Source organism: Prionailurus viverrinus, chromosome C1 (assembly GCF_022837055.1).
Source record: "Prionailurus viverrinus isolate Anna chromosome C1, UM_Priviv_1.0, whole genome shotgun sequence".
Taxonomy (NCBI): domain Eukaryota; kingdom Metazoa; phylum Chordata; class Mammalia; order Carnivora; family Felidae; genus Prionailurus; species Prionailurus viverrinus.
The window spans coordinates 62,685,234-62,710,626 of NC_062568.1; the positions used below are offsets into that span (position 1 = coordinate 62,685,234).

At 37.6% G+C, this 25,393-nt stretch overlaps 1 protein-coding gene across 9 annotated transcripts in view; it reads left to right on the plus strand.

The window, feature by feature from the left end:
* Positions 1-22,953: 22,953 nt before the first annotated feature.
* LOC125173711 (sodium channel protein type 3 subunit alpha) overlaps positions 22,954-25,393 on the plus strand; it is an 82,545-nt gene continuing 80,105 nt past the window's right edge. For all 9 annotated transcript variants that reach the window (XM_047873194.1, XM_047873196.1, XM_047873190.1 and 6 more), the window contains exon 1: positions 22,954-23,217. In XM_047873194.1, coding sequence (XP_047729150.1) covers positions 22,954-23,217 — 264 coding nt within the window. The remainder of the gene's footprint in view (positions 23,218-25,393) is intronic.

A 25,393-nucleotide genomic window follows, 5' to 3' on the forward strand; every position in this document is an offset into this window, starting at 1 on the left:
CACGTCTCCAGCACCCCTCTCTGAGACTAATTTAATCATAAAATAATACACACTTTTTCAACAGTCCATATCCCTCAAGAAAGCTAAATTTAGAGACTTTTATGTGTGAGAAAATATTTTCTACTTATTCTCTTAAATTCTTCCGGAATAAAAGGTTTCGGGACTAAATATTTAAAGCTGAAAAAGGCACACTTGATGTGGTAACTCTTCGTATTTTTCCAATCAAAATTTTTTGTTAGCCTGAAAGAATAAAGTCTATTAATTTTTTAAAGGGGGGGGTCACTTGAAGAAGGAGTGCATTCAATGCTCAATATTGCCGAAGCAATTTTATCAGAATCCTCAATTACCCAAATCCTTGAGGAGACATTTCGGGTGGCACGCTTGAAACATTGCAGGAATGCCACAGATTCCAGTTCTTTCTAGCATCTTTCTAGCATCTTTTCCCTTTAGCTTTTACATTTCTCCTCACGATCGCTGCCCTCTGTTAGCCAGAGGCTCACTTGCTAGATCGGCCATCCTGGGTAGAGCCAGGATAGACAGGCGACACCAGTCTTGGCTCTCGTGAGCAAGCTGGTTGCTGCAAATCCTTTCCTGAAATAAAGTCGTGCATCACATGTAATTTTTTCTTACCTGAGGCATTCTGGTTGTCTTTAGCCTCGAAGGAATTGAGCATTGAACAGCATCCTTCCTGCCTTTACATGCAGAGACCTTCCACTGTGTGTTCCTGCTATAGTGAGTGGCATCACTGACACCTAAATCAGGGCGGTGCACCCAGGCCCTTGCTCTAATTTTTGGTGCCAATGATGTGCTTAGTGGCTGGAAAGGTGAAAAAAACAAACACTGACTTTTTGGGTCCTGAATTCAGATCCTAGGAGAAATATTTTCAGCTTTTCTGGCTTTAAAAGACCCTATTTTTGTGGCAGGGATGGTGGTGGTGAGGCTGGGGGTGGGGGGAACTTAGCCAAGTGACTTGTCATATTTCACTGAAAATTAGACATAGTTTTGTGAGGTTTTTTTTAAACCTGCTATTTGTGTAGAATTCCCCAGATGAGAAGACTTTTCATATTACCATTTCATGAAGAAATCATGTATACAGGATTGAATATGTAGAGTTAGAAAGGATTTGAGGGATCGTTCTTTTCAGCAACCAACCTTCCAGCTGTGCTCTAGTCAAGGCATTCATAGTATTTATTCATCAAAAAAACATTGTTTAAATCTGAGCAAGTCCCAAGTTCACTAAAGTATTCTGAAGATGAAGGTGGCCTCTAGTAAGTATAGCACAGCCTAGCTCAGTTACATGATTGGTCCAGTATGCAGTGGTCCTTGTTGCTCAGAGTAGAAGACTATTGTTGTACCCATCATTCAATTCTCCCAGAAGTTGTGGATGTTGGAGTGTGTCTGGTACAGAGTCCCAGAGTCTGGATACGGGAACTAGAGTTTTAGAGACAAAAAAGGCACTACAAATGAGCTAGTCAATTTTCCTCCTCTCCCTCTTGTTTACAGATGTGGACAATGAACACCTAAGATGTTGAGTGTTCAATATGTCACAACAACTGATGGCAAACACTAGCCTAAAATGCAGGTTACCTGAATGGCAGGCTCCATTTGTCTCCTGTTTTCCTCCCTCTCTTCCTTACCTTTTCATTAAATCTTTTTTTCTAAAAAGATAGAGCAGGGCAAACTTATCCATTATGTTACACTGTCTTCTGTGGCACTATGTCAGGGTGATCAGAGTGCATGGCACTATAATCATCTATTTGTGGGGCATGCTTAGTAGAGAAGCTCCCTCACGTGGCCGGGTCCTCACTGGTGAAGAATCACGTGACAGCTGAACCTCAGCCCCATCTAAATCAAACACCAATTCCACTAGAACTGATTGGAAGGGAGTGATTACAGCCTCTCTGTTCCAGGCTAGATAAATCTTAAACCTCTTAATTATAAACCTCAAAGGAATTCAGGTTATATTTGAGGAAGAAAGCATTGCCATCTCGAAGTAATGCAAGTTGTTGTTTTTTTGTGGTTTGTTCTTGTTTTGTTTTGTTTCTGTGCCTCAGATTGCTTTCTTTAATGCTTGTCCTCTTTTAGCACAGAGGGAAGGGACCATTAATTTTCCTTCCCCCACCTTTTTAAAAACTTTGATTTTAGTTAGTTAACATACAGTGCAATATTGGCTTCAGGAGTAGAATTCAATGATTCATCACTTATATACTATACCTAGTGCTCATCACAAGTGCCCTCTTTAATATACATCACCCATCTAGCCCATCCCCAACACATCTCCCTCCATCTGTCTCAGTTTATTCTCCATCACCAAGAGCCTCTTGTGGTTTGTTTCCCTCTCTTTTCTTTTTCCCTCACTTCCTATATGTTCACCTGTTTTGTTTCGTATATTCCACATATGAGTGAAATCATATGGTATTTGTCTTTCTCTGACTGATTTATTTCACTTGGCATAATACATTATAGCTCTACCCACATCATTGCAAATGGCAAGATTTCATTCTTTTTGATGGTTGAGTAATATTCCATTATATATACACCATATCTTCTTTATCCATCATCAGTTGATAGACCTTTGGGCTCTCTCTGTAGCTTGGCTATTATTGATAATGCTGCTGTAAACATTAGGGTGCATGCACCCCTTTTGAATCTGTATTTTTGTATCCTTTGGGTAAAAACCTAATAGTGCAATTCCTAGATCATAGGATAGTTCTATTTTTAATTTCTTGAGGAACCTACAGAAACAGTAGTTCTCCAGGGTGGCTGCACCAGTTTGCATTCTCATAAACAGTGCAAGAGAGTTCCCCTTTCTCTGCATCCTTGCCAGCACCTGTTGTTTCTTGCGTTGTTAATTTTAGCCATTCTGACAGGTATGGGGTACAATCTCATTGCGGTTTTGGTTTGTATTTTCCTGATGATGAGTAATGTTGAGCATCTTTTCATGTGAGTGTTAGCCATCTAGATGTCTTCTTAGAAAAGTTTCTATTCATGTCTTCTGCCCATTTCTTAACTGGGTTATTTGTTTTTTGGGTGTTGAGTTTGACAATTTTATAGATTGTAGATATAAATTCTTTATCAGATACATCATTTGCAAGTATCTTCTCCCATTTCACAGGTTGCTTTCTAGTTTTGTTGATTGTTTCCCTCGCTGTGTAGAAGTTTTTATCTTGAAGATGTCCCAATAGTTCATTTTTGCTTTTGTTTCCCTTTCCTCCGGAAATGTATGTAGTAAGAAGTTGCTATGGCTCATGTCAAAGAAGTTGCTGCCTATGTTCTCCAGGATTTTGATGGTTTCCTGTCTCATATTCAGGTCTTTCATTCTTTTGAATTTATTTTTGTGTGTTGTGTAAGAAAGTGGTCCAGTTTCATTCTTCTGCATGTCGCCATCCAGTCTTCCCAACGCTATTTGTTGAAGAGACTGTCTTTTTTCCATTGGATATTCTTTCCTGATTTGTTGATGATTAATTGACCATACAGTTGTGGCTCCATTTTTGGATTTTCTATTCTGTTCCATTAATGTATGTGTCTGTTTTTGTGCCAGTACCATACTGTCTTGATGACTACAGCTTTGTAATATAGCGTGAAATTCAGAATCATCATGCCTCCAGTTTTTTTTTTCCTTCCCAGAACTGCTTTGGCTATTCAGGATCTTTTGTGGTTCCATACAAATTTTAGGATGTAGCTCTGCAAAAAAAAGTGCTGGTGTTATTTTCATAGGGATTGCATTAAATGTGTAGATGGCTATGGGTAGTATAGACATTTTAGCAATGTTTGTTCTTCTAATCCATGAGCATGAAATGCTTTTCCATTTTTTTGTGTCCTCTTCAGTTTCCTTCATAAGTGTTCTGTAGTTTTCAGTGTTGATCTTTTACCTCTTTAGTCAGGATTATTTCTAGGTATCTTGTTGTTTTGGTGCAATTGCAAATGGGATTGATCCCTTGATTTCTTTTTCTCCTGCTTTGTTTTGTTGTATAGAAATGCAACAGACTTTTGCACATTGATTTTATATCCTGCAGCTTTGCTGAATTCATGTGTTAGTTCTAGCAATTTTTTGGTGGAATCATTTGGGTTTTCTACATGGGAGTATCATGTCATCTTCAAATAGTGAAAATTTGACTTTTTCCTTGCCGATTTGGATGCTTTTTATTTCTTTTTGTTGTCTGATTGCAGAGGCTAAGACTTCCAGTACTATGTTAAGTAGTAATGGTGAGAGTGGACATCTTTGTCTTGTTACTGGCCATAGGGGAAAGGCTCTCAGTTTTCCCCATTGAGGATGATATTAGCTGTGAGTCTTTCATATGTGGCCTTCATGATGTTGAGGTATGCTCCATCTATCCGTACTTTGTTAAGGGTTTTTATCAAGAATGGATGTCGTATTTTGTCAAATGGTTTTTCTGCATCTAAGTAACACAAGTTGTACCTCAGGATCCCAGTTCTAAAGTTCCCTCAGGTTGCCAAGTGAAAAAGGCAATCAACTCTCAACACTCGGTTGTGAAAACAGTGTGCTGTCATTTTGATTACAGTCAGTAAACAGTCTGTGGTTGCCTGGAAAGAAACTGCCTAAAGCACACGGCACCAGCAGCAGTAGGAGAAATGTGGCTGAGGGCACTCACAGGGAGGGCTCTCTGTAATGGCTGAAGCAGCACTGAGGTTATAGTAGGAGTATGGATCAAGGATTATATCGCTGTTTGCTTTCTGTTTGCCATGCTGCCAATTTGCCTCAAAATAGAAAGCTTTCTATAATTCTGTTGTATTCAGATTTAAATGTGGTTTCCACTCCAGAAACACATGTGCGTGCAGGCACACACCCCCACACACAGAATGTTTGCTTATGGACCAAATAAGTTTTTCACTATATTGTTGCTTGGTCCCAAATCCTGTGACTTAGGACAAAAATAACAATCTGACCAAGTAAAATAGAAAAATTATCCATCCAGAGAGAGCCCCCCCCCTCACTTTTTGAGCATCTCAGAATAGGGGATTGTCCCCCTTTCTAATTCCTGTGTTTGTTTAGGTGTTTGACCATTTGGAGGAGGGTGAGAGGGTAGTGTAATTGTATATATCAGAGCAGCCCTATTCAATAGAAATATAATGAGACCCCTATATGTACTTTGAAATTTTCTAGATGCTAAAAAAAGAAAAAATAAACAAGTGAAATTAATGTTATTGATGCTATGTTTTTTAAAGCCAACATACTCCAAATATCATCATTTCAAATTTTGGCACTAGCCACATTTTAAATGCTCAACTCCTACATCTGGCTTGTGGCTACCACATTGGACAGGGCATTTATAAAATTTGTTTTAGGTAATTGTATTCAATAATTATCTAATAACTGCCTGCTTACTGTGGTGGCTAGTCAGTAAAATCCCATCCTCCAGGACTTTAGCAGTAAATGTAGAAGCAATAAGGCACAACCTTAAGAACAACAAATGATAGAATATTATAATTATTATATGAATTTTAAAGACAATATGTGTGTGCTATGGGAGTTTAGAGGAATGCAAAATCACTTCTAACTTTAGAGTGTAGGTAGGATCTTAACAAGCAATGATTGGTGGTCAATGATATTTCAGGCACAAGGAATGTTTTTGATGTCCAGGGGCCAGAGACTGGAGACTTTCGGGGAATGGCAAATAGATCAGTTTGACATATATGTAGGTAAGTATGTAAGATGAAACTGCAGAAGCAGATGGCAAAATAGTTTTAGAGAGAGAGTTTGATTACTTTTTCTAAAACAAAAAACAAAAAACAAAAAACGAACAACCACTTGATTTGATGGCACCATTTACTAGCCATGCAATCTTGGCCAAGTTACTTATCCTCTCTGGACCTTATAGTTCCTTGATCTGAAAAATGAGGACAATAACCACATTTATCTCACAGGGTTATTGTAAAGATTAAGTGAGCTGATCAGTGCCTATTGCATAGCAAGTGCTTAGTTAATGTTCTATATAATCATTATTATTACGCCTCTACAATATTGATTGTACGGAACTCTTTGACTAAAGCATTCAGTCTTCATTTTGCTCTGTTTAAAGACAGTCTAGTAAACTTAGCTTATTTATACAATTTAAGGTATACAAGATTTCAATGTGTGTTATTTTAATCTATGTTAAATAGGACTACAAAATTAGGAAATATAGTACCCATAGATAATTTGGCTTTTACTGCTTTTTTTAATTTTATCATGTTAATGGCTGTATGATACAAACCTAAGTTACTTTACTTACTTAACCAATCCCCTATTAGTGGACATTTCATTTTTTTCTAGACTTTGCTATTATAAAATATGCTGCCATAAATAGAATGCAAGCCTTTTTAAAGAGTACATGTAGGTTGAATTTCTTTTCAGTAAATTAAAATATAAATTAATAAATTTTGTGGGAAAACCAAAATTAAATAATCTGTTTATTCAAAAATGCCTCCTGAGCACCTACTATGTGTCATGTACTGTTCTAAGCACTTGGGATTTGTTGGTGAACAAAATAGACCTAAAAAGCAAATATTCCAGACCCTACAAGGCTTATGTTCTACACAGGAGAGAAAGAAAATGAATAATAAACATTATAAATAAGTGAATTATGTAGTATATAATAAGGTGATGGTGTTTAGACACCAATAAAGTGAGGTAATAAACTGGAGGGGAAGCACAGTAGGTGTCTTTGAGAAGGTGTACATTTGGCCAAGACCTGAGGAAGATGAGGGAGTTAGGCATTCAGCTATCTAGAGAAAGAGCATTCTTGAGAGAGGGAACAGTATATATGTGTCTGGCAGGTGCAGAGGCCAGACAGAAGCCAATCTGGCTAACAAGCAGTGAGGGAGAGGGAGAGCAGGAGGAGATAAGTTCAGCTAGGTTGCTCTAAGGCCATATCGTGAGGCCTTATAGACAATTGAAAGGAGTTTAGCCCTTTCTCTGGGTAACTTCTGAAGGCTTTTGATCAGAGGAATGACATGATTTGATTTCCATTTTTCCCAAACTGATCTGATTGCTGTTGAAAATAGGCTGGGAGCTGGGAGACAGGAAGCTATTGCAGGCTTTTGTAGAATACTGCCATAAATCATTCCAAGACTCTGGGTTCAGAGGAATTATATCACAGGACATTAAATTAATGAACAAATGAGCAAATGAACAAATGAGAGCAATATTAATGGCACATATGTTTCTAACTTCAAGATAAATAAAATTGTGGTTTCTATAAGCCAGTCACGTCAAAGTATGATTCCTGGGCCAGAAGCACCAGCATCATCTGTATGCTTGTTAGAAATGCAAAATTTGGGGCCTCACTCATATCTATAGAATTAGCAACTCTAGGGAGGCAACTGGCAAGGCCTTCCAGGTGACTTTGATGCCAATATGAAGAACCACTCCTATAAAACTTAGACGGTGAAAATAGATGGACTGAAAGATTCTTTTCAGTTTTAGGATACTGGGTTTCCAAGTTCAATTTTTTACATTTATTTCATTTTAAAATTAACTATAGTCTTTGAGAATAATAATTTATTTATAAGCAGCATAGACTCATGCTTATGAATAAATAGAAAATTTATAAGTAGCATAGTCTCATGCTTATGAATAAACAGAAAAATTTGACATTAATTATATCCCACTTCTCTATAAAAATACTATGGAAAGTGGTATATTATTTTTTTTAATCCATGTGCAATAGAAAGTTGAAGAAAAGGAAAATGGAGAAAATGGGGATGATAAACCCGCCAAGACTGGGGATTAATGAAGTTCCTCTTTTAGAATGCACATTTAGCTTTGAGCCTCTTGGGCTCAACATTTTTAGAGTGAACTCAGGAATGAATTTTATACAACTCAGAGAAACAAATCCCAGATTTTAGGTTAATGTGAATCACCATGAAGCTTTCTGGTGGTCAAATATGATCCAGGAGAATCTCTGGAGTACCCAAGGGAGTAGATGTACGGCTAACTTTCCAGACAAACTTCTTGTATTTCACTTCACTGGTGATTTGGTCATTTGGTATTGTCCCCTAGATAAGGGCCTGAAGTCTTAAAACCAAATGAGCAGCTGGTAGGGTAGGATGATTACAGACATTGGAGAGCCAACCAGCATTCCCACCCAGATGGAATGCTGCCCCTTCCCTGTGGGGAAATGCTGCCAGAGACAGGCTGGCAAAGTCTGTGAGTTCCTCAGAAAGAGGCTTTGGATCTGCTTCGGCCCTTGCACAAAGAGCTAAGTCCCCAGAGTTTTATAGCCTAATGCCTGGCAGAAATGGTTTTGATCGGGGTGGGGTCAGGAGAGGAAGGCAGGTATATCATATTATGAGTATAAAGGACAGGATGTATTGAGAGAAAAGAAAATAGCATAAATGGCCAGAAACAGTTACAAGATAAACTAAAGAGGAAAAATGATGGTAAAAACAATGCACCTGGAATAAGACAAAAATTTTTAAAAAACAATGGGACTCAGTCTTAAAGAACACATAAATTGTCAGGATAAACTAAAATACCACAAAAGTGAATATAAATGATTGAGCTCACCTCTACAAAATTCAGCTGTTGATGGCGCCTGGGTGGCTCAGTCGGTTGAGCGTCTGACTCTTGATTTTGGCTCAGGTCATGATCTTATAGTTGTAAGATCAAGCCTTGCACTGGACTCTGCACTGATACTGTGGACCCTGCTTAGGATTCTCTCTCTCCCTCCCTCTCTCTCTGCCCTTTTCCTGCTCACGCTCTTTCTCTCTCTCTCAAAATAAATAAATAAACATTAAAATGTTTTAAAAATTCAATTGATGTTAGTATTATAACTAATAATGTTAATATAAATATATTAAGAAAAATAAAATTGAAACAACTTTGTCCAAGGTTCCTCAGCTGATGACACCTACCTTTTTCAGGGTAAGGCCTTAACATGCTCTTTGAGCTATCACTTCCTCATTTGTGGCATAGAGAACCTCCCCTTAATTTCCAAAATGCTGAAATTCTGTTAACATAAGTTCAAAATTTGGGGGGATCTCCAGGGCCAATAGTTGTATACTAGATAATCTGAAAGTAAAGTTTCTGAACCATCCTATTTCATCACCTTCTAAATGGAATTCACTGAGTTCAACTAATTTTAGCCATCAGTAGAAGTCTTATTTGATTTAACCTTGTATGGGTCTTTTGGGCAATTAAATTTAGGACATCTGTTAAGCATGTTACCTAGTGTCCCTTCTGTTATGTCCTAAGCAAAGTTTCTTTTCTCTATTTAGTTCTTGGAGAAAGTTTGCCTTTTTATACACAGCTTTTAGGAATTTTTATTTCTTCCTAAAACAAAATAAAGCCATGTAATCCAGTGTGCTTCTGCTTTTTCTTTTTTTAATTTTTTTTTTTAACGTTTATTTATTTTTGGGACAGAGAGAGAAAGAGCATGAACAGGGGAGGGGCAGAGAGAGAGGGAGACACAGAATCTGAAACAGGCTCTAGGCTCTGAGCCGTCAGCCCAGAGCCTGACACGGGGCTCGAACTCCCGGACCGCGAGATCGTGACCTGGCTGAAGTCGGACGCTTAACCGACTGCGCCACCCAGGCGCCCCTGCTTTTTCTTACTTATTGGGAACATTAGATCTAAATTCCAGCCTTGATTGTTTAAAGTATCAATCGCCTATTTCTAGTAACTTCTATTCATTTCCTTCAGAGCAGCCTTCTCAAACTGTAATCTATGTGCCACCTGCACCAAACTCATTTAGGGAGCTTGTTTAAAATGCAGATTCCTGGGCCATGCCCCAAATCAACTTTTTCAGAATTTCCAGAGATAGAACCCAGAAATCTGTGTCTTTTACAAGTAGCCAAATGATTCTTATGCTTGCTTTAGTTCAGAGCTACTTTAAGGAATCCCCATTCTCTAAAGAATTCAATTGCACCAGTTTTATATTTTAGTTAATCTGTAAGCCATGGTCTGCTTTTAAAGATGACTGAGACAGAACTCTTATTAAGGCACAATGTAACTTGAAGTATGAGGCCTAAATTGGAGCATGAAGCCATATACCGAAATCACTATGACTGGGGATTTGGGATTATTTGTATAGTTGGGATTGGCATGTTTATTTGGGATTGGCAAATCTTTCCCATTTGGAGCCCAGGCCATAGAATATATTTTCTCTCATCCACGAAGCAGTGATTTTTTTTTTACAAGAATAGGAAGAGGAGAGAGAAACCAAGCAAATCAGAACCTTTTGGGATGCTTTCTCAAACTACTCTCTTGCTCCTCCTTAAGTCCTTAGTTTCTCTTGGATATTCACCTTCTGTACCTAATCCCCTTCCATGTTCCCAAAGTAAAGTTGACAAATATTTTAGAAATATACCTAAATTGACATTTTGGTTTTTTAACATATGCTCATTTTATGTCAGGATGTAGATAGATTAAGCTATTTAAACACAGTTACTTATGTCCTGGGGAAGGGAAGTAGTGTTTATTAGGCTTGTGGCTGTAAAGTAGAGGAAACATTTACAGAGGGCTATACATTTATTTTACAAATTAATATTTCAAGCTCTGATGCATGGTGTACCTGATAGGTATTGTTAGTAGCATAATAACAATAAAACTACTATTATAATTATTGCTACTTCTAATGCCACTAAAACTTTCAGATTTTATGGAAAACCTACTTTATGCCCGCTATTGTATGAGTGACTTATAGGTGTGTGTGTGTGTGTGTGTGTGTGTGTGTGTGTGTATGAAATAATATATCTCATTTAGTTCTAACTATAGCCCTGTTTCACTAGGCACTGTAAACCTCATTATCTCATGGGAAACTAAAAACTGAATGGGTTAGGTAGCATGTCCAACATTACATAGTTAGCAAGATCCGTGTTGCCACCAAATGAAAGGTAAGTGAGATCATACAGGTCTGAAAGGAAGATCATACAGGTACCTGCATACTTTGCTGAAGTGACTAAGTCACTGAAGGCCACAGACAAATTTTAACAAGGGTGTAGGATATATGTTATATTTTAAAAGTCTATGTATAAAATTAAAAAGTGAGATTTAATGGTTTTGTTTGTTTGTTTGTCATAGTAAATTATAAAAGGAGATCTATTGGTGAGAATCCATTACCAGTTTGGCTTATGAGCGAATTGATGTAAACATTGTTTCAAATATCAATTGCTGATTTAAAAGTTACATATAATGCCCTTTGAAATAATTATTGGTTTAACTGGGCTAAGTTATTGCTAAAGGTTATGGCTGATGAAATACGACATCAGATTGTTATTCTTAGGTTAATATTATGCCTTGGTTTAACATGCTAGTTTTTCATCTCCTCTTGTCTAAAATTTACCTTAGAAGCCACTGAATAAGGTTTATTGGTCTTATCTTAGCCAGTCAAATGGGGTTTTAGGTGGAGAGGAAAAGGAGCTAAAAAGGAACTAGAATGATGACCCATAACACCAATGCAGATCACATGTTCCATTGGTCTACTTCTTTGGTCTTTCTGGTATTTGAAGAAAAGAAACAAAGAGGAAGAAAAGAGGGAGAGGAGGGAAGGAAGTAGGAGGTGAAGAACAGAAAGATGCTCTGGAGCTCTGGCATGCCTTCAGAAAGAGTAATTAAATCAAGGCTGCCAAAGAAAGAAGGGCCCCACCCCCACCCCAGGATCCTGGCAGTGGTTCCCGGCCCCATCTTTCCTTGAGCACACCAGGGCACCCAGACCCAGACCCACACCACCCATTTCACTCCAAATACCAAAGATGCTGGACTAACTTCACCTGTTTCCCTTTCTACACAGATTATGGAGCAAGAAAGCTGACACCAAGCCACATCAGTGTTCATCAGGGATGAGATATCTGTCAAGGATTTGTGGCAGAGTCGCTTACAGGAATAAAAACACAGAATTTCTTCTAGGGATAGTATAAGAACAAATGAGATAATTTCCAGAAGTGGCCTGAAGCTTTTCCAGAGAAAGGTGCTGTAACTATCTAAGGTACCTAAACTACCAGTGGTATAAATTTGTGTTTGTGGAAGGTAAACGAAAATCTCTATTAGCTAACAAGGGCAGCTGCATGAGGGGGGGAAAAAAAGAAGAAGGCAAAAGACTGATTATCTCCTTCCTTGCTAATATGTGTCTCCAAAGAGGCAAACACTTAGAGATGTGGCAGAGATGACCTCAGGGAGTGAAATGATGCCAAAGGCTATTGATGTAAGAAAGAGAGACTAACCCAGCTTTTTAGTTATTTTTCTTTTAAAAGAAACATCCATCCTGTGTGTTTAGTAAATTACCCAGGATTGTATTTACTTGAATTTTATTATATTTATTTGGTGATCGTATCCATAGCTTAACTGTTTGCATGGGGTAAAGGACATCCAAATAAATATATGGTTAGTATTTGGTTGAAAGCTGGCTTCTGAACTGGCCAAGTTTTTGAACCGACCAAGGAATATTTACTTGTTTGGCGTATCTGCTGCAACTAGCTAGAAAAACTGTCTAAAACCATCTTAGTCAAGAAGGATGTTTATTGAATATAACAGGCAGTGCAGAGGTTGTTTGGGTCCAAGAGCCGAGTGATCCGTCAAGAGCCCAGGGGGAGATCTGTCTCTGTGATCTGCTACCCTCAGTGTTCCAGCTTTGCCCTCAGAATGACATCCCTTCTGGTTTTAAGTTGACTGAAGTAGTGCCACGTATCATACCCTGATGCAATAAGGTCCAGGGGACAGAGAATTCTGTCTCTTCCTTGGTCTCCTTCTTAGGAGTGAACAAACCTTTTATAGACCCTCCTTTGGCAGGCTTCCCCTCACCTATTCCTGAGGCCTATTCCTGAACCATTGATTGGCAAGGGGCTTAGAGACAGTGTGTGGAGTGGAATGGATGCTGGGGAGTTGAACACACAATTTTCTCCAGTTTGCAAACATATAGTACAAAAATTCAGGAGCTAATAAAGCCAACAATTTGTCTATTACAATGTTATTAATTGTTACTAGCTAGCAGTTGTCTCTCTGTGCTTATAGCTGTCTGATAAAGACAAAGTCACTGGGAACATCAACTCCTAGAAACTATTCCAGGATAAAAATTGTTCTGATGACAGAGACGAGCTTACACTTTCATACTCAGCTATTTTTTTCAGAGGTATGCCATTGAGTCCAGGTAAAGACAGAAACAGATCCTCTTATTAAAACAGTTAGCAAATCAATAAATAGCATTTATGTGTGGACAATCATGAGTTTAGCTAACAGGAAGGGAACAGTGGTAGAAAAAGTCTAAATTTCATCTATATTTGGCCATATAATAGTGATATCCTTGCTGTAGAGTTACTTTCTCAATAGGTTTAATTCAGACAAGAGTACTGCATCATTCCTTGACATCACAATGAGAGCAAGAGGTAATGATATATACGAAGCTAGCCTAGGTCTTTAATTTATCTTCAAACAACTCTAAGGTGCTTAAAATATGTCAGTACGTATCCATTAGATGTGAGTTTTATGCTTGTTATTAATTCATTCCTGTTTATCTTCTACATTAAAAACAAAGGTGAGGACTATATTGCTCTATTTCTTAGATTGCACCACTTCATTCCTAACATGGGGCTATATACGTAGTAACCTCCCAGTAAGGTAGCAGACTTATCCTAATTCAATTTCAGAACACATGAACTAAAAATCCCATTTGGGGGCCCAGGCTATTTCCTGAACTATATTGATTCAAAACCTGTCTTCTTGACTCACCACTTTTACAGCTTGGGCAGATTATCCAACCTACTTGCACCTAGGTTTTTTGATCTCTAAAATGGGAATAACAAGGTTAAATAAAATTAAACGATTGAACCTCATAAGATTAAGTGAGTTAACGTATATAAATTATATGACAGAGTACCTGAGACATAGTAACAGTTTAACAGAGTTTTGTCTATTATTGTTTAATTCTCAAAGCCACCTAGTTAGGTAAGCATACCAACCAGATGTTATTTCAAAGATCTTCTGAAATACAGAAAATAACATTTAATTCTGCCTTGGAGAATGCCCAGTGGTTATTATTATAATGTGCCAAATTCTCTGTATATGCCTTTAAAAAATCATTATTCTCTTTGTCACATACGTGGCTTGAAAATACAGTAAATACCAGATAATTACTATCCCAAAGTGAAAAGCCTTTTAGAAAATGTTAATAACTTTATTCAAAGGAAGGGTAGTCAGCTCCATTTTGCCTTTTAGATTATGCCCTTCTATAATAGTTTCTCTCTGATAACAAGAAAACACAGCATCTTTTCCTCAGCAGTGGACACAATCTTTCCCCAACAATTTGCTGTCTCATCATCAAGGACATAAAAATACACTGTGGATTTTTTCCCCTCTAATCTTTCAAGTTGTATGATACAGCTTTCCATCCTTGAAGATGGCAAATTTACAGCCTCTGACATAATTTTGTCTCCATGGGAACAGACCAGAACTAATTGATTTTGGTCTGTAACATAATCATAAAAATCCCTACAAAGGGAAAGAGAAACTATTGATATTAACAGGTTATAGACCAATGCAATTTTCCAACTGCTATTCTGGAAATTAGTCAAGGTAAGAACTCCCAGGCTATATGAGTAATGGAGAAAAAATACTTTTGTCTTTGCCTCAGTAATGCCACAGCATATCCCAACTGTTTACTATGCCCTTTTCCTCAGATTCTGATTCATTAACAAATAGTAGCTTTGTATTCATATTTTTTGGTTTCACAGAGTTTCAGAAGCTTATGTTAGTATCACAGCATACAGATATGTGAGCCTGGAAAACTGAATCGAACTACATAAATGTATTTTTATGCAGTTATTTACATATAGCTTAGATCTTTAAAATCAAATCACACAATAGTAAGATTCAAGATAAAAATGTCAACTGTAATAGGAAAAGTCAGTCAAGAATAGAATGTGTGGAAAATGTTTTGCCTCAGAACAACAATTTGTGTTGTCAGTAGACGTTTCAGTGAAGGTTACTTAGCTTCTCTGTGCCTGTTGTTCATTCATTTTATTTATTTATTTTTTTTTTTAATTTTTTAATGTTTATTTATTTTTGAGACAGAGAGAGACAGAGTATGAACGGGGGAGGGTCAGAGAGAGAGGGAAACACAGAATCTGAAACAGGCTCCAGGCTCTGAGCTGTCAGCACAGAGCCCGACGCGGGGCTCGAACCCACAGACCGTGAGATCATGACCTGAGCCGAAGTCGGACGCTCAACCAACTGAGCCACCCAGGCGCCCCTGTTCATTCATTTTAAATGAACTAGTTGACTAATTGTCAAATCCAATATACGCCTTTTAATTAGCATCTTCAAAATTCCTCTTTTGGCATCTATGTAACTGTTCTGACTTCACTGTCTAATTTTCCTTTCCTTAAAAACTGGTAGTCACAAGAGTCCTACCTTTGATCTTCTGATTTTTTCCTAGACAGTGTAATGCATATTCTTATCTTCAGTTTCAACCAGTGATTCCTTAATCAACATTTTCTCAGCCCAGACGGCTTTCCTGATTCTCAGACCCATATTTTAATTACATACCCAGCTGTCTAACAGGCATCTCAACCTAAATAAATCCCAAACAGAATTTATTATCATGCCCTACAAACCCTTTCCGCTTTTCTGTTGGGTTAATGACAACTTGTGGTTTAAACCAATCTGGGATTGAGCTTAACCTCATAACACTTCTTCAATCCTCATATCAAAACATCATAAAATCTCATTGATTTCCTCTCTCCTAATTTTGCATTAAATACAGTCCTCTGGCCATGGTTTGTTTTCTCTCTAGCTTTTTGATGGTCTACTATCTTCCAAGCATGGTGTTCACCCTCTAGGGGCTTTTTCTCATTTAATGTCGCATTAACTCTATGAAATATGTGCTATTATTGCTATCATTATCTTTATTATGCAGACAGGGAAACTGAAGATTATAAAGGATAAAACAAATTGCCCAAGGTCAAACTGCTAGAAAGTCGCAGAGCCAGGGCTTGAATACAGTTCTGACTGTAGGCCCTTAAATAGTACAGCTGTAGTCATATTCTCTTGACCTCTTCTTTACATTCCTGGTGCCCAACTGTTTCCTTCTAGGGCAGTTCTCAAAGGGTGGTTTGCAGACAACTGGGGGTTCCCCAGTCCCTTTCAGGGGGGCAGTGAGGTCCAACTATTTTCCGAACAGTAATACCAAGATGACCTTTGCCTTTTTCACTGATAGCGCAAAAGTCACGGAGTGAAAGTGCTAATGTCTTAGCAGGAAGTAAGGCAGCAGCATCAAACTGAAGGACAAGTTTTGACATTTTCACTCCCACACACTTTCAGTAAGCAGAAAGTACCAGTTCACATAAGAAAAACTTTGATGAAATAGGAAATATTATTAATTGTATTAAATCTTGACTTAAGGGACATGTGTTTTTAGTATTCTGTATGATGAAACTGGAAAAAATACATAGAGCATTTCTGCTGCATATTGAAGTGCCATGGTTGTCTCAAGGAAAAGCATTTGTGTGACTGTGTGAATCAGAAGCTGAATAAACCACTTTTTCTTTTTTTCATGGAACACCATTTTCACTTGAAAGAAGAAGTGACAAACTATGGTTATTCAGACTCGGATATTTAGCAGATATTTTCTAAAAAATGAACAAAGGAAAAGGCTGTCACTTCAGGAAAAGCAAATGACAGCATTTGTTGTCAGTGTTAAAACTGGAGCTTTCAAGTGGAAATTGGAATTGTGGAAAACTTTTACCTGCCACTGCGAACTAGACAGCCTCCCAATACATTATGGCTTTTCTCATGAGATCAATGGCGACATTAACGAACGTGACTTTTGAACGTTATTTAATGAAATTTGCCAAATTTTGGGAAATCTGCCTACCAGTGTGCCAATATTTTCCAAATGATCCATACATGGTACAGAATCCATCCAAAAGGCAAGATCAGTAAATAATTCCTGATACAGTTTCAGATTTCACATTGAAACTAATTCAAGCAATTATTATTTGTAGAGTTTTGGTGTGTATCAAAGAATATTCAAAACAGCCTGAAAAAAACAATTAAAAAACTCATTTTTCCAGCTACATATATATTTATTATGAGGATTTTCTTCATCTACTTCAATCAAAACAACATATCTCAACAGACTGAACCTAGAAGCAGATAGGAGAATCTGGTTGTATTCCAGACAGTAAAGAGATTTGCCCAAATTTAAAATAAATTCCTGGGGCACCTTGGTGACTCAGTCGGTTAAGTGTCCAACTTCAGCTCAGGTCATGATCTCATGGTTTGTGGGTTCAAGCCCCATGTTGGACTCTGTGCTGACAGCTCAGAGCCTGGAGCTTGCTTCAGATTCTGTATCTCCTTCTTTCTCTGAATCTCTCTCTCTCTCTCAAAAATAAAAATAGACATTAAAAAAATTTTTTTAATAAAATAAAAAAATAAATTTCTTTTTCTCACACCATTTTTTTTTCATCTGGGATAGCATAGTTATTTTTATTAAAAATGTGTTTTGTATGTAAACACACAAGGGCTTGCCATTATTAAGTTAATAAAAGTTTTTAAATCTTAATTTTTAATATGATAAATATGAATAGATAAGCCCCCCATAAACAAAAGCTCTTTGACATCATCAGTAATTTTTTTTAATGTTTATTTATTTTTCAGAGAGAAAGAGACAGAATGCTAGTGGGGGAGGGGCAGAGAGAGAGGGAGACACAGAATCCGAAATAGGCTCCAGGCTCCGAGCTATCAGCATAGAGCCCAACGCGGGGCTCAAACTCATCAACCCCAAGATCATGACCTGAGCTGACGTCAGATGCTCAGCTGACTGAGCCACCCAGGTGCCCTGATATCATCAATAATTTTAGTAGTCTAAAAGGGAGCGCCTGCATGGCTCAGTTGGTTAAGCCTCTGACTCTTGATTTTGGCTCAGGTTATCATCTCTTGGTTTGTGAGTTTGAGCCCCTCATCAGGCCATAAACTTGACAGTGTGGAGCCTCCTTGGGATTCTCTCTCTTTCTCTCTCTCTTTTCCTCCCCACTTGTGCTCTGTCTCTCTCTCAAAATAAATAAATAAACCTAAAAAAAAAAAAAAGGATCCTGAAATCAAAATGTTTGAAAACCATTGTTCTAGGATCACCCCCACCTGTCTGTCCTTTATCCTGCCACTATCTTTCTAATCTTCAAATCAATCCCATCACTCCCCATCCATGTTTACCTCAGCATGCTGTACAAGACCTTTTGTGATTTATATCCTGCCAGCGTTTCAGCCTTGCTCTAACCACTTTCTTTTGAGCAGGTTGGTCTCTATGAACTTCTTAGTTCTTAGTAATGAATTTCTTAGTTCTTCCAAAGCTCTCCCTGCTTTTTCTTATTTCTGGGCCCATGCACATACTACCTCTACTGATTTGTCTTCCTACCAACTTTCCTCCAATTACCACCACCATGCCAGTTGGTCAAATCACAATTAGTCTATAAAACTTTCTCAGGAAAACTTCTCTGAACCATAAACCTCCTCACCCTTGCCTGGGCAGAATAAATTGCTCCCATTTATGGAGCTCAGACAATAACCAGTCATATATGTACAATGGTATTATAATTATTTGTGTAAACATCTCTCACACTGGACTGTCAGCTTTTTTTATGTTTATTTATTTTTTTTTAATTTTTTTTCCAACGTTTTTATTTTTTATTTTTGGGACAGAGAGAGACAGAGCATGAACGGGGGAGGGGCAGAGAGAGAGGGAGACACAGAATCGGAAACAGGCTCCAGGCTCCGAGCCATCAGCCCAGAGGCTGACGCGGGGCTCGAACTCACGGACCGCGAGATCGTGACCTGGCTGAAGTCGGACGCTTAACCGACTGCGCCACCCAGGCGCCCCATATTTATTTTTGAGACAGAGAAACAGAGCATGAGTGGGGGAAGGGCAGACAGAGAGGGAGACACAGAATCTGAAGCAGGCTCCAGGCTCTGAGCTGTCAGCACAGAGCCCAATGCAGGGCTCGAACTCACCAAGGCGAGATCATGATCTGAGCTGAAGTCAGATGCTCAACCGACTGAGCCACCCAGGCTCCCCTGGACTGTCAGCTTCTTAAGAGTAAGAACCATGGGTGCCTAGTCCAAACATAGTGTTGACACATAGTAGTCTCTCAATAAATATTTCTTGCATAAATGATCCTAATCCTTCCAGGCTATAAATTCTGTGGTCCATCCCTAGAATAGGATTTTGGAAACTACAGTATTTTTATTGATTAACAGAGATGCATTTGGTTTACTCACACACATTCACACACACACTTTGGTTTTTAGTCAAAGAGATCATCTCCTCAGATCTTTTTTTTTTTTTTAATCTTTTTTGTCCTTGCAAGGACAGTTCTAGAGAAAATTTGGCATATTAAATTTGATATATTTTAATAAATTATAATGCACATATATTCATTAATAATATATATCCCACACCAAGGCATCAGTAGGGATTAATTTTTAAAAGTCTGCTCTAATGGAAATGTGAAATTATGTAAGAGGTCTATATAATTGGCTCACAAAGAACAAGAGGGAAGAGGAAAAAAACTTAAAATCGAACTGCTTTAGAACTATGAGAGGTTTCTAAACAGCAAAGCTGCAGGAGAAGCCATGAGAAGGAATCTCCCCTCGCTATGATTTTTAATGTCTCAACCTATCCAAATATTGGGCAAACCCTACTCAAGGAAAAGCCTTGAGTCTGGAACTGATCTATGTTCCTAGGATTTAGAAACAATAGTGTGGCAGTTTCAAAGAGACTTTGTTACTTTCTTTTGGCCAAGACTCACATTCGTTGTGCTAGTCCTTGCCAACAGGAAGGTAAAGAATGATTTGTTTAAATATGTGTTTACGATTTTGTGATGGTAACCTGTTCCACGTCATCTCAGAGGAATCAAAGTAATCTGTACAGATTATTGAAATATTTCCACATTAGATATTTAAAAAAAATTTAATGTTTACTTATTTTTGAGACAGAGAGAGACAGAGCATGAACGGGGAAGGTCAAAGAGAGAGGGAGGCACAAAATCTGAAACAGGCTCCAGGCTGTCAGCAAAGAGTCCTATGCGGGCTCGAACTCACGGACAGTCAGATCATGACCTGAGCTGAAGTCAGAAGCTCAACCGACTGAGCCACCCAGGCGCCCCTCCACATTAGATATTTTTAACCTAATTTCATTTTAAAACCTAGGAACCAGGAAATTTCAATTAAATGAGTATAAGTGGTTATTTCTTTGTGGCAAAGTGTTGCCACATATATGGTAAAGTGTTTCAATGACAGTGAGGTTGAGGAAAGTTAAATGTCATAAACAAATGGTTAGGCTCAGTATAGACCCAGAACTCAGGATTCTGACTGCTGCATGCTTTTCATTCCATTGTTAATAAAGAAACGAAAATTAGTTTAAATAAACTCTCATATACAATAGTAAACTTTCTTCTTCCCTAAGAAAGCAGCCATGCTTCTTAGAAATGTCTTAAGATATCTTTGTCATGCTGTTTCATTTTCATTTAGCACTTGGTAAAAATCTTATCCATTTAGTTCATGAAAGGTGATGAGAGATAGATGGATTACAAATCTCTGGGTATTTAAGGCTTGCAGTTAATGCACAAACTTCTTCCACATTCAAAAGTATTAAGGTGATTATTCTATAACAGCTTAGCACTGGACTGGCCATGTGTACATGAACATAAAACGGCAAAAAACTTTAGTTCTACTTTGTGCCATGTGTCGTGAAGTTAGAAGGCACAAAATAAACAGGTGATTAATTTTTGACTAAAATAGAATAACTATTCTCAAAATTTCTAATTCATAGGCTACTCGATGGCAAACAAAACAAAACAAAAAAGCCCAGTCCCACCACAAACCAGAAATTCTTTTTCAGAACTAGTAGGGAAAATGGCACAGCTTTTGACATCTGATATTTTTTTTTAACTTACTTAGAATATACCTTCATAGTAGCAGAAAATATAACAATGTCATAATATAAATACTAGTTAAATGAAAGGACACAGCTATTGGGGTGCCTGAGTGTCCGACTTCGGCTCAGGCCATGATCTCACGGTCTGTGTGTTCAAGCCTTGCATTGTGCTCTGTGCTAATAGCTCAGAGCCTGGAGCCTCCTTCGGATTCTGTGTCTCGCTCTCTCTCTCTCTCTCTCTCTCTCTCTCTCTCTCAAAAATAAATAAACATTAAAAAAAAAAAGAAAAGCTATTAAAAATACTAAACTCATTAGAACAGACCAGGGCACTAGGAATTCAGATATAAACCCCAAAAAACCATATGTAATAATCTATAGTCATTTTTAATCTATATCATTTTTCTTATGTTACTATAAGATCTAGAGTTTCTTATTGTCTGTAAGCTCAGTATATACATGCCACAAACAGCTAAGAATTAGAAGGCCATTTAGGGATAAACGACTATGGAGACTAGAGTAAATGCAGGGGCAGAAATGGGGTAGGTGTTTGGGCTAGAAAAAATGTCAGACGACTCTGATGATTACCCCAATGCCATGGTTGTAGATTGTTTTATAAGATGACTCATGTGCTCATTGAAATTTGTTTATTGTTTCTATTTTCTAGGTTTTTTAAATGTGATTTTTGACATGATGCAAAATAAAATAGCTATTATGTTTCAAAATATATGTAGCTGATTTCTAGTATTTTTGACCATTCTGTCACACTTCTAGCAGAATTTTTTTTTACCTTCCCTGGAAAATTGATCAGGGTCACTCCACATGTCTGCTTTCTTCTCCTTTCTAATCCTAGCCAGTTGCATGGCATGTGAATATGGCCCTGTACTTCCTGGTCCACTCTTGGAGCTCTGTGGTCAGCTGTGGTTCCACCAAATCAGGACCTCACTTAAGGGAAGTGCCTGGAAGTGTGAGGATGCTTGAAACCACAACAGAGGACACAGCTACAAGGAATGAAAGATAATTAGATTATGATGGTTGACACCAACACAGCGCTGACTAATTCCAGAACAGTCTAGACACTTAATGTAAATTAATTCATTTACTCGTTACCATAATCTGGGAGGTCATTTCTCATAGCTTCCCCATTTTATAAGTGGAGACTGAAGAACTGAGGGCTTACATTTTGCAAAGTCATGTGGCTCATAAATGGCAGAGCCAGGGTTAAGAACAGAAAGAGTCTAGCTCCATAGTCCATGCTTCCAAGTACTACATCAAATGGAAGATTCAGAAAGAATACGAAAAGTGTCTAGGAATAATTGAATAACAGCAGACTAGAAAATGAAATATATTCCGCCTTGCCTCAGAAGATGCTTCAGAAGGATCCAAGGTGAAAGTTGAGAGAGAAGTTTTGATTTCTCTGTCGCTGCTGATGGTCAAACTTTGGAGAACCCATGGTCAATGATAATGATGCTGATAACCAGAACAGTGGTTGGATTAGGCAAAACTTCTTTTCCTATCCTGAGATTTTGTAAGTCAGGCATATACTACCGTGTTTCTTTATTTGGGATCAGCATGATGTGATAAAAGGAGCAGGGAAAGAAATGATGGGTCCTTAAGTAGTTTTACTGACAAGCATCAATGACATTATTCTCTTCACCAAATGTATACTATATTTTGGCTCAAAAGTCTCTGACTCGACTTTGACAGACCTATATACTTGGCTTATTGAAACTCAGATTGGATAATGATGCTTCCAGGTTAAAATTTGTAGTGCAGCACTAAAAGCACTATTAATGTTTATACTTTTAAAAAGCTACTAGAAGAATCCTCAAAGGGACACTGTAAAATGTTTATGCTGAAACAACATGCAGAAAAGAGCAACATGCGTATTGAAGAAGAAAAGAACTTTTCACCAAAAATAATGGTCATTTATTAATATATTACAAAAAAAGTTACTAGAAGAAACATTAAATGACATCTTGGTTGATTTTCTCAATCCCTCTCATTCACTGGCTTTCCTCTCATGCATTTTTTTTTTTTTGCAGGCAATTCTTATGCAAGAAGCTAAACGTAATTAAATGTGCAGGATGAAAAGATGGCACAGGCACTGCTGGTACCCCCGGGGCCTGAAAGCTTCCGCCTTTTTACTAGAGAATCTCTTGCTGCTATCGAAAAACGTGCTGCAGAAGAGAAAGCCCAAAAGCCCAAGAGAGAACAAGACAATGATGACGAGAACAAACCAAAGCCAAACAGTGACTTGGAAGCTGGAAAGAACCTTCCGTTTATTTATGGAGACATCCCTCCAGAGATGGTGTCAGAGCCTCTGGAGGACCTGGACCCGTACTATATCAGTAAGAAGGTGAGTGTTGATTTTATTGATTTTAAAGTTAAGTGATATTTCCAAAGTTAAGTCTTCAATTAAACACTTAACTTTAATATACTTTTTCCTGGCTCATACACATACTGCATCAGAAGTTTTCTACCTTTAGAGATTTTATACTTTTTATTTCCACTTACTTTTAGGCACCGTATAAGCAGAAATATTTATAAGAAATGAAGTCAAGATTTGGCTACAGTGAAGAGATATGAGAGGCAAACGATTTCTACAATTTCACAGTAACTGAGATAGTCAGAATTAAAACTGATGCCAACAAAGCAAAATATCTGTTATTACTGACATACTTAAGCACATGGTAAAGAACAGAAGAACAGCCATGCCAAAGAAGAGTTGTGGGCATACGTACTCTTATTTTTTAGTTTTTAATTAGCTTGAGGTTTCCTCACAATAGATTTGTACTCTAGAGGGTATTTTTAAATTTTTTTTTTACATTTATTGATTTTTGAGTGACAGAGAGAGAGAGAGAGCACATGTGGGGGAGGGGCAGAGAGAGAATGAGGTACAGAATCTGAAGCAGGCTCCAGGCTCTGAGCTGTCAGAGCAGAGCCCGATGCGGGGCTTGAACTCACAAATGGTGAGACCATGACCTGAGCTGAAGCTGGACGCTTAACCGACTGAGCCACACAAGCACCCCCAGAGGGTAATATTTTTATTTAGCATCCTCCTATAGGAAGAGAATACATTGACAAGCACAGTCATAATTACTTATTGTTAAAACATCAGTCCGTGAAAAAAATGTCAAAAACAGAAGACAAAAACAAAATACTCAAGTTTTCTCTATCTACATATGATTTAAATCAAGTTATGACTATGCCTTCCTAAAGCTATAATAACCACAAAATTCTGTCAGAATTAACTAGTTTTTGAAGATAACCAGCTTTGCAGAGTTTATAGTAAATATTTTTTTAATAGATTATAGATTCTGCATGATGTAATTGGGTATTTTGGCATTTTATAACCACAATTTATATTTCACATTCATAAGAATAAAAACAGGTATGTGTAGAAAATAAAGATAAATAGATATCACCATGAATTGATGGTTTGTGGATTAAAAAAGGTTTTAAACACCTTTATTAATTAGAGCCAGTCCTTTTAAAAGGAATGGCTAAGCATAAGAGACTGTTAAAAACTGAGAACTGAGGGTTGATGGGGGGTGGGAGGGAGGGGAGGGTGGGTGATGGGTATTGAGGAGGGCACCTTTTGGGATGAGCACTGGGTGTTGTATGGAAACCAATTTGTCAATAAATTTCATAGAAAAAAAATAAACAGTAAAAAAAATTTTTTTAATAAAAAAAAACAAAAAAAAAATAAAAGGAATGGCTAAGGAAATTGCATTCTCTAAGCAGTACACAATTTAAACAGAGAAGATCGGTGATGTTAAAGAGGCTGGCAGTTAACCATCCAATCGTGGAGCTAGCCCTATTGCTCTAAAGAAGGGTTTCTCAAACTTGCATGTTTATACACATTATCTGAGGATCCTGTTAAGATATAGATTCTGACTCCACAGGTCTGAGAGGAGGCTAGAGATCTACATCTCTAATAAGTCCTCGAGTGAGATTCTTGCTGCTAATGCATGGGCCACACTTTGAGTAGCAAGTTTTAAAATGTTTTCTATAAATCATCAAACAAATTTAAATAGCTAAGCATGGCCCTTCTTTTTCCTTTGAAATTAGTCTCATGAAAGGTGGCATTCAATATAGATTCATATATTTTTAAAAGTAATTTATTCCAGAACTTTACTACAGAAGCACTAAAGAAAAATTTGAAATTTAGTTACTGTATTATTATACACAATGATAAGTGAAGCATCCCCCAAGAAACTATAATAAAATTATCCTTAAAATTACTGATTCAAAGTATATATTTGAAAAGATATCTTCAAGAGATGGGGGAATGCTTACTCTGACATGGTTAAGTATTTGCTACTTAAAGAAAGGAAGTGTTCTTAAGGAAGGAAATTGGTAAGATTAAAGGATAGGGAAAATAACAGAGACAAACACTGGCATTTTTCAAGGGAGACAGATCTGAAAGCATTTTCCTCCTGAAATCAAGTCCATTTCATTGCAGAGGGGCTACACTGGGCTACTGAACAGAGGAGGCATTAAACATTCTGCATTTGATTAACTTGACTTAA